This window comes from Marmota marmota, unplaced genomic scaffold, assembly GCF_001458135.2.
Source record: "Marmota marmota marmota unplaced genomic scaffold, marMar, whole genome shotgun sequence".
Classification (NCBI taxonomy): Eukaryota; Metazoa; Chordata; class Mammalia; order Rodentia; family Sciuridae; genus Marmota; species Marmota marmota.
In genome coordinates this window covers 90,587-100,953 of record NW_026005734.1, presented here as the reverse complement: position 1 = coordinate 100,953, position 10,367 = coordinate 90,587, and the positions used below count along the sequence as shown (strand labels likewise).

The 10,367-nt window shown below is 50.2% G+C and overlaps 2 gene segments (V, D, J or C); both read right to left on the bottom strand.

The window, feature by feature from the left end:
• Nucleotides 1–4,421: 4,421 nt before the first annotated feature.
• On the bottom strand, nucleotides 4,422–5,235 carry LOC107160891. The segment is given in 2 exon segments: nucleotides 4,422–4,969; nucleotides 5,074–5,235. Coding segments are annotated over 2 exon segments (579 nt in total).
• A 4,419-nt stretch (nucleotides 5,236–9,654) lies between these two features.
• LOC107160890 lies at nucleotides 9,655–10,361 on the bottom strand. The segment is given in 2 exon segments: nucleotides 9,655–10,202; nucleotides 10,307–10,361. Coding segments are annotated over 2 exon segments (579 nt in total).
• Between the last annotated feature and the right edge of the window lie 6 nt (nucleotides 10,362–10,367).

The following is a 10,367-nucleotide window of genomic DNA, read 5'->3' as shown; positions in this document are numbered from 1 at the left end:
CCTATTTGCATGTCCTCCTGCTATATAGCAGCTCTGGGTGGAGGCCCAGGTAGAATAGCTCTGAGAGCAGATGGGAGTGTCATGGGCAGGATGGTGGACAGAGGAGCATTCAGGAGGGGAGAATTTTTTAAATTTTGATTTTGTTGTCTTTCATTTTAATTTATTTATTAAAAAGAAAAAAAATCTAATAATGGAATATTAGTGTTAACTCTCTTCCCTTAGAGGTATGTGTGCGGGTTCACTGTGTACAATCGCTCAGTTTTAGCAAGATTGACTGGTTTTCTGGTCTTTTGCTTTCACCCTGGACACGACTGCTGCCCTGACCCTCCTCCAGCCCCCACGTGCACACACTGGTGAGGTCCTCAGAAACATCCTGCATTGGAAATGTGCTGTGTGTCTTCTCCCCTCTGCTGCCACCTGCTCTCTAGGGAGGTGTCCAGCTGAGGGCCTCAGAGGCTCCCTACAGGGGGAAGGCTGTGCCTCCCTGTGAGGGCCTCCTTCAGCTCAGGAGCATCCAGTTGGCACAGAGCCCTCAGGTACACATGCTGCTGCCATCTGTGGTGGGCACAGGGCATAAGTGTGGGCAGAGAGAAACCCAGGCTCTGTCCTCACTTTCAGTTGTCATGGGCTGAGTCCACAGGGGGCCACATATGAGGAGGTCCCCTGTTGTGAGGGGCCACATCCCCATGGACATGGTGCTGTGTCAAAGCACAATTTTAATTCATCCTCATTCACTCTCAGCTTGTGTCTGTGTATCTATCATCCACCAAACAACTACCATCTCCCACCTATCTATATAGGATCTATTAAGGGTTGTATATCTATCTATCTATCTATCTATTATCTATCTATCTATCCATCCATCCATCTATCTTCTTGGTCTCATCCTCCATTCCCCCCCTGGGCACTGTAGGCTTGTGGGACGCAGGGTCTCTCTCTGGAAGAACTGCCTTGGTGTCTTTCAGGAAGCACAACCACCTGCCACTAATGTAGCTGTCCTGTCACCCTCAGCATGTCCATGAGGGTGGAGAGAATGGAGAGGACAGATGACACCCTGGTCCTGGTCACCTGGATTCCCCCAGGGCTGGTAGAGTCTTCCTGGCATCCTGAGCCCCAGTGAGACCCCAGCACCACTCAGGGGCCCAGCCCCGTCTGCCACTCTTTGCCTCCTGCCTCCTGCCATGTGGTGCTGCAGCCTCAGGAGTCCTGGTCAGGAGCAGCACCTGGGTGTTTGCACCCTGGTCTCCAGAACATGCTGCAGCACAGCTCTCTCCTTGGGCACCGTCAGCCTCAGGAGCTGCTCAGAGCAGCACAGACTGGACTCAGCCTCACAGGTGCTGGGGCCTGAGGTGGTCATAGTGAACATCTAAAGGTGTGGACACAGCCCTGGGACTGGGTAAAGGGTTGGTCTGTGCCAACTCTGATCTGGGAGCTGGAATAGTCACCAAGGATCCAACCTGGCAGCACCCATGAAGCTCACCCTGCAGGCACACAGGGTGCCAGAGTGTGGAGGTGGGTCATCTCCTCCTGCCTTCCAGGGGGTGCCTGGGTAGGCCTCAGTTCACGCAGAGCTTTGTAGGTGTGGCCCCTACAGTCCCCATTTGCCATGCAATTGGAGCCTGGGAGCATGACTTTTAAGGCCCAGCAGTGGTGGTCTGCCAGCTGCAGGTCCAGTGTGGAGAGCAGCAGTCAGGGAACCCACCCTGTGCAGTGTGGCCTGAGGCCGGCAAACATATGGTGTGGGTCAGCCTGAGGCTTGGGGACAGGACCTCTGCCCAGTGTGCACATCAGGTGGGAAGTAGAGTTCATGAGGCCTGTCCTGAACTAAAGTCCCATGAGTGTTGAGGACCTTTTCATGATCACCATGTTGTCCTTTAAATGAGATGTGGAAAATACGCTGTCCACAGGGGAAGAATCACATTATTTAACAAGAATGGCATCCTGTCCCTGCTGGCCCTGGGCATGGCCAGGACCATAGCACATGGACCTAGCTGAAATGGGTCAAGCAGAGGGAGACCATCACCACACCATCACTCATGTGGGGAAGCTACTGCATCAGGTCCTGGAAAGAGAGAGGACAGTGGCCCCTGGAGATGGGAAGGTGCAGGGAGGGTGAGGGTGAGGGTGGGTGGTGAGGGCCACGTGCAGAGAGGGCCTTGTCCTGGGGCTCTGCAGCTCACAGGGCACCTGTGGCCCACAGCCAGGCTGTGCTTCACAGTGACTGGGGCAGAGCAGCTGGTGGGCTCCCCACACCCAGGAGGGACAGGTGATGGACAGCTGGGTGTGCACAGCCTGGGACCCACCATGGCGCCTGGCACCCCTGTGTCAGGGTGCTGTCCTCTGCCTCACTAGAGCTAGGTTTAAGTATAAGTGTAAAAATACAGCTGCAATAACCAGGTGTTGTCTGATTGAGAGAGATGCTGACATTCTTAATCATGTTAACAATGAAACACCATCACACATAAAAGAAAACAAAATACAACATATAAATTTTATAATCAGGTTTTTAAAAATATATTCAACTGTCAATTCCTAAATCTAATTTACTTACCTGAGTACAATTGTTATAGTCAGAAATGTGAGCTTAAGCAATCAAACACAGAGTCTCTACAAGTCAGGGGCACAGTGTTTAGAGGAGATAATCCCTGCATCCACCAGGCTCAGGCATGAGCTGAGAGAGGCCCCCAGAGCAAGTCCTGAGGTTTCAATGAGACAAAGCAGACAGAAAATAGACCAATGGGAAAGATAGGTATTGGTTCTGCCTTTGTTCAGATGAAATATCCCTTTTGTTTACTAAATTACAATAAATTGTACAAGGCTAAACTATTGTTCAGGTTTGTCACAGGTCACCAGAGGTATACAACAAAGGAACATTAGTGTATTTGTATTTAATGTGAAGAAAAATATAGAGATAATTGCAGAGATGATATCAGGCAGGAAAATTTCAGGTAGGAAATATGGGCAGGAAGCAACCACTCTGCTATAAAATTTTGCTTATGTATCTATAAATTTGTCAAAATGAACCACACATTTTACACAATTATATCCAAAATACAATATTAAAATATAGAGAAACTTGGAAGTATCATTGACAGAAATATAAGTGGCACAAGTTGTTATAAAATATAACACTCTAATTTGGCAAGTTACAAATTTATTATGCAAAATCAATACTAAAACTCTAAACACATATTTTGAAAATACACAAATGATTAATTCTGTGGAATGAACAAATACTAGCTTAGGACAATCTGGGATATAAATATTTCCACTGCTCATCCTCACCCAGACTGAAGCTGGACTCTCAGGACAGGGTGGGCACTGATGTGAGGAGGGACAAAGCCCAGGTGACCCTGTCTGTGGTCCAGCAATGCAGCCACAGTGGCTAGAAACCCAGGCAGGCTCCAAGCTGTATCTCCCAAGCAGACAGGTGTCCTGGGGCTTTCAGGATTGGGGTCACCTCACAGAAGATGGGGTCAGAGTGGTCCTGGGAACAGCGTTTCTTGAGAGTCCTTAGGCCAGGGGCAGAGCTGACGGGCAGTCAGACCTAGAGAAGAAACACCTCCATGCACAGCTGACCACCCTCTCTCCTGGGTCTTTGCAAATGGAGACTCTGTCTCTCCAAGACCTTGATCAGGTCACCTCTGTCCACAGGACATGCACAGGTTTATGAGGAGTAGGAGTGTCCACACTTTGAAGCCCTGGGTGTGAGGTGTGGATGTCATAGAGGCTCATCATGAGGGAAAGACAGCTCCGGCACATCAAGGTTTACTCTGAATATACACATTTATATTCATTTTAATAAGTTTTAAGGTTTTCTGTCAACATTTCTAGCTCACTCCATGGATATTTGTGTCAGATAATTTCTTTCTGTGGTCTCTTAAAAACTAGAAGCCAGGACAATTCATCCTTAACAGGTGAAAACAACGTCCTCCAGACATTGCCAATTGTCCCCAGGGGTACAAAGTTCTGGCACTAAGTGGGCTCCAATAAGAAGTGTGCATGTGACCTGATCAAAGGAAGGACAGTAGAAGATGTGGGAATGGAAAGGAGTCATGGGAAGGGGACAGAGGATCCACCTGAACAGGCAGGACTAAGACATGGCGTCAGGAGTTTGTAAAGTTCAGCAGGTGTGGGGGAACTCACCTTTATCCCCGGGGACACTGAGGGCTGAGGCAGGAGAATCATAACTTCAAGGTCAGCCTGGGCATCTCAGGGAGAACCTGTCTCCAAATAAGACACAAATGAGCCAGGAATGGAGCTCAAGGGTGAAGCACTCTGGATTCAATCCCCAGGGCTGAAAAGAAAAAAAAAATGTAAACTTCACTTTAAAGGCGCTGTTCAGGAAACGTCACTGAAAAGTAACCTCCATCTGCAAAATTGCCTGGTCTGTGCTGAGAGAATTCCAGACAAGCAAGACCTAGAGAAGAATCACCTCACAGAGGGTCTGGCAGAAGAGGGACCTCAAGAATCTGCAGGCAAGGTGGAGTCAGGAGGTGCTGGGTGGGCAGGGACCTCAGGGCCTGAGCTGAGCTGCTCCCTCCTCCCTCTGCACCTGCTCCTGGGCTGACCTGAGCTCCTGTGTGCTGAGCGCCCCCTGCTGGCCCTGGGAGCCCTGCAGGAGGTTTGTGTCTGGGCTCACACTGAGGTCCCCTCACTGTGTCTCTAGCACAGTAATAGGTGGCTGTGTCCTCTGCTCTCAGACTGCTCATTTGCAGGTACAGTGTGTTCTTGGAGTTCTCTCTGGAGATGGTGAATCGGCCCTTCACAGAGTTGGCATAGTTTGTTGTACCACCACTTGGGTTAATTTCTCCAACCCACTCCAGCCCCTTCCCTGGAGCCTGGCGGACCCAGCTCATCCCATAGCTACTAAAGGTGAATCCAGAGGCTGCACAGGAGAGTCGCAGGGAACCCCCAGGCTGCACCAGGCCTCCCCCAGACTCCACCAGCTGCACCTCACACTGGACACCTGCAAACACAGAGGCAGCCTGGTCAGGACACTGTCACTCATCCACTCTTCCTCTCACTCCTGTCCACTCACACACTCAGGATCTCTGGTTCTCCATTCATTACCTTTGAAAACAGCCACCAGGAAAACCCAGCTGAGCACACTCTCCATGGTGAGCAGCTGTGTTCAGTCCTGGTCACTGAGTGGGCTGAGCTGGGAGTCCAGGGCTGGGCTCCTGTGCAGAGCTGCAGGGTCAGGTGGGCTGGTTTTCATGAGCAGAGGGAGGCCCTATTTGCATGTCCTCCTGCTATATAGCAGCTCTGGGTGGAGGCCCAGGTAGAATAACTCTGAGAGCAGATGGGAGTGTCATGGGCAGGATGGTGGACAGAGGAGCATTCAGGAGGGGAGAATTTTTTAAATTTTGATTTTGTTGTCTTTCATTTTAATTTATTTATTAAAAAGAAAAAAAATCTAATAATGGAATATTAGTGTTAACTCTCTTCCCTTAGAGGTATGTGTGCGGGTTCACTGTGTACAATCGCTCAGTTTTAGCAAGATTGACTGGTTTTCTGGTCTTTTGCTTTCACCCTGGACACGACTGCTGCCCTGACCCTCCTCCAGCCCCCACGTGCACACACTGGTGAGGTCCTCAGAAACATCCTGCATTGGAAATGTGCTGTGTGTCTTCTCCCCTCTGCTGCCACCTGCTCTCTAGGGAGGTGTCCAGCTGAGGGCCTCAGAGGCTCCCTACAGGGGGAAGGCTGTGCCTCCCTGTGAGGGCCTCCTTCAGCTCAGGAGCATCCAGTTGGCACAGAGCCCTCAGGTACACATGCTGCTGCCATCTGTGGTGGGCACAGGGCATAAGTGTGGGCAGAGAGAAACCCAGGCTCTGTCCTCACTTTCAGTTGTCATGGGCTGAGTCCACAGGGGGCCACATATGAGGAGGTCCCCTGTTGTGAGGGGCCACATCCCCATGGACATGGTGCTGTGTCAAAGCACAATTTTAATTCATCCTCATTCACTCTCAGCTTGTGTCTGTGTATCTATCATCCACCAAACAACTACCATCTCCCACCTATCTATATAGGATCTATTAAGGGTTGTATATCTATCTATCTATCTATCTATTATCTATCTATCTATCCATCCATCCATCTATCTTCTTGGTCTCATCCTCCATTCCCCCCCTGGGCACTGTAGGCTTGTGGGACGCAGGGTCTCTCTCTGGAAGAACTGCCTTGGTGTCTTTCAGGAAGCACAACCACCTGCCACTAATGTAGCTGTCCTGTCACCCTCAGCATGTCCATGAGGGTGGAGAGAATGGAGAGGACAGATGACACCCTGGTCCTGGTCACCTGGATTCCCCCAGGGCTGGTAGAGTCTTCCTGGCATCCTGAGCCCCAGTGAGACCCCAGCACCACTCAGGGGCCCAGCCCCGTCTGCCACTCTTTGCCTCCTGCCTCCTGCCATGTGGTGCTGCAGCCTCAGGAGTCCTGGTCAGGAGCAGCACCTGGGTGTTTGCACCCTGGTCTCCAGAACATGCTGCAGCACAGCTCTCTCCTTGGGCACCGTCAGCCTCAGGAGCTGCTCAGAGCAGCACAGACTGGACTCAGCCTCACAGGTGCTGGGGCCTGAGGTGGTCATAGTGAACATCTAAAGGTGTGGACACAGCCCTGGGACTGGGTAAAGGGTTGGTCTGTGCCAACTCTGATCTGGGAGCTGGAATAGTCACCAAGGATCCAACCTGGCAGCACCCATGAAGCTCACCCTGCAGGCACACAGGGTGCCAGAGTGTGGAGGTGGGTCATCTCCTCCTGCCTTCCAGGGGGTGCCTGGGTAGGCCTCAGTTCACGCAGAGCTTTGTAGGTGTGGCCCCTACAGTCCCCATTTGCCATGCAATTGGAGCCTGGGAGCATGACTTTTAAGGCCCAGCAGTGGTGGTCTGCCAGCTGCAGGTCCAGTGTGGAGAGCAGCAGTCAGGGAACCCACCCTGTGCAGTGTGGCCTGAGGCCGGCAAACATATGGTGTGGGTCAGCCTGAGGCTTGGGGACAGGACCTCTGCCCAGTGTGCACATCAGGTGGGAAGTAGAGTTCATGAGGCCTGTCCTGAACTAAAGTCCCATGAGTGTTGAGGACCTTTTCATGATCACCATGTTGTCCTTTAAATGAGATGTGGAAAATACGCTGTCCACAGGGGAAGAATCACATTATTTAACAAGAATGGCATCCTGTCCCTGCTGGCCCTGGGCATGGCCAGGACCATAGCACATGGACCTAGCTGAAATGGGTCAAGCAGAGGGAGACCATCACCACACCATCACTCATGTGGGGAAGCTACTGCATCAGGTCCTGGAAAGAGAGAGGACAGTGGCCCCTGGAGATGGGAAGGTGCGGGGAGGGTGAGGGTGAGGGTGGTGGTGGGGGCCATGTGCAGAGAGGGCCTTGTCCTGGGGCTCTGCAGCTCACAGGCCACCTGTGGCCCACAGCCAGGCTGTGCTTCACAGTGACTGGGGCAGAGCAGCTGGTGGCTCCCCACACCCAGGAGGGACAGGTGATGGACAGCTGGGTGTGCACAGCCTGGGACCCACCATGGCGCCTGGCACCCCTGTGTCAGGGTGCTGTCCTCTGCCTCACTAGAGCTAGGTTTAAGTATAAGTGTAAAAATACAGCTGCAATAACCAGGTGTTGTCTGATTGAGAGAGATGCTGACATTCTTAATCATGTTAACAATGAAACACCATCACACATAAAAGAAAACAAAATACAACATATAAATTTTATAATCAGGTTTTTAAAAATATATTCAACTGTCAATTCCTAAATCTAATTTACTTACCTGAGTACAATTGTTATAGTCAGAAATGTGAGCTTAAGCAATCAAACACAGAGTCTCTACAAGTCAGGGGCACAGTGTTTAGAGGAGATAATCCCTGCATCCACCAGGCTCAGGCATGAGCTGAGAGAGGCCCCCAGAGCAAGTCCTGAGGTTTCAATGAGACAAAGCAGACAGAAAATAGACCAATGGGAAAGATAGGTATTGGTTCTGCCTTTGTTCAGATGAAATATCCCTTTTGTTTACTAAATTACAATAAATTGTACAAGGCTAAACTATTGTTCAGGTTTGTCACAGGTCACCAGAGGTATACAACAAAGGAACATTAGTGTATTTGTATTTAATGTGAAGAAAAATATAGAGATAATTGCAGAGATGATATCAGGCAGGAAAATTTCAGGTAGGAAATATGGGCAGGAAGCAACCACTCTGCTATAAAATTTTGCTTATGTATCTATAAATTTGTCAAAATGAACCACACATTTTACACAATTATATCCAAAATACAATATTAAAATATAGAGAAACTTGGAAGTATCATTGACAGAAATATAAGTGGCACAAGTTGTTATAAAATATAACACTCTAATTTGGCAAGTTACAAATTTATTATGCAAAATCAATACTAAAACTCTAAACACATATTTTGAAAATACACAAATGATTAATTCTGTGGAATGAACAAATACTAGCTTAGGACAATCTGGGATATAAATATTTCCACTGCTCATCCTCACCCAGACTGAAGCTGGACTCTCAGGACAGGGTGGGCACTGATGTGAGGAGGGACAAAGCCCAGGTGACCCTGTCTGTGGTCCAGCAATGCAGCCACAGTGGCTAGAAACCCAGGCAGGCTCCAAGCTGTATCTCCCAAGCAGACAGGTGTCCTGGGGCTTTCAGGATTGGGGTCACCTCACAGAAGATGGGGTCAGAGTGGTCCTGGGAACAGCGTTTCTTGAGAGTCCTTAGGCCAGGGGCAGAGCTGACGGGCAGTCAGACCTAGAGAAGAAACACCTCCATGCACAGCTGACCACCCTCTCTCCTGGGTCTTTGCAAATGGAGACTCTGTCTCTCCAAGACCTTGATCAGGTCACCTCTGTCCACAGGACATGCACAGGTTTATGAGGAGTAGGAGTGTCCACACTTTGAAGCCCTGGGTGTGAGGTGTGGATGTCATAGAGGCTCATCATGAGGGAAAGACAGCTCCGGCACATCAAGGTTTACTCTGAATATACACATTTATATTCATTTTAATAAGTTTTAAGGTTTTCTGTCAACATTTCTAGCTCACTCCATGGATATTTGTGTCAGATAATTTCTTTCTGTGGTCTCTTAAAAACTAGAAGCCAGGACAATTCATCCTTAACAGGTGAAAACAACGTCCTCCAGACATTGCCAATTGTCCCCAGGGGTACAAAGTTCTGGCACTAAGTGGGCTCCAATAAGAAGTGTGCATGTGACCTGATCAAAGGAAGGACAGTAGAAGATGTGGGAATGGAAAGGAGTCATGGGAAGGGGACAGAGGATCCACCTGAACAGGCAGGACTAAGACATGGCGTCAGGAGTTTGTAAAGTTCAGCAGGTGTGGGGGAACTCACCTTTATCCCCGGGGACACTGAGGGCTGAGGCAGGAGAATCATAACTTCAAGGTCAGCCTGGGCATCTCAGGGAGAACCTGTCTCCAAATAAGACACAAATGAGCCAGGAATGGAGCTCAAGGGTGAAGCACTCTGGATTCAATCCCCAGGGCTGAAAAGAAAAAAAAAATGTAAACTTCACTTTAAAGGCGCTGTTCAGGAAACGTCACTGAAAAGTAACCTCCATCTGCAAAATTGCCTGGTCTGTGCTGAGAGAATTCCAGACAAGCAAGACCTAGAGAAGAATCACCTCACAGAGGGTCTGGCAGAAGAGGGACCTCAAGAATCTGCAGGCAAGGTGGAGTCAGGAGGTGCTGGGTGGGCAGGGACCTCAGGGCCTGAGCTGAGCTGCTCCCTCCTCCCTCTGCACCTGCTCCTGGGCTGACCTGAGCTCCTGTGTGCTGAGCGCCCCCTGCTGGCCCTGGGAGCCCTGCAGGAGGTTTGTGTCTGGGCTCACACTGAGGTCCCCTCACTGTGTCTCTAGCACAGTAATAGGTGGCTGTGTCCTCTGCTCTCAGACTGCTCATTTGCAGGTACAGTGTGTTCTTGGAGTTCTCTCTGGAGATGGTGAATCGGCCCTTCACAGAGTTGGCATAGTTTGTTGTACCACCACTTGGGTTAATTTCTCCAACCCACTCCAGCCCCTTCCCTGGAGCCTGGCGGACCCAGCTCATCCCATAGCTACTAAAGGTGAATCCAGAGGCTGCACAGGAGAGTCGCAGGGAACCCCCAGGCTGCACCAGGCCTCCCCCAGACTCCACCAGCTGCACCTCACACTGGACACCTGCAAACACAGAGGCAGCCTGGTCAGGACACTGGCACTCATCCACTCTTCCTCTCACTCCTGTCCACTCACACACTCAGGATCTCTGGTTCTCCATTCATTACCTTTGAAAACAGCCACCAGGAAAACCCAGCTGAGCACACTCTCCATGGTGAGCAGCTGTGT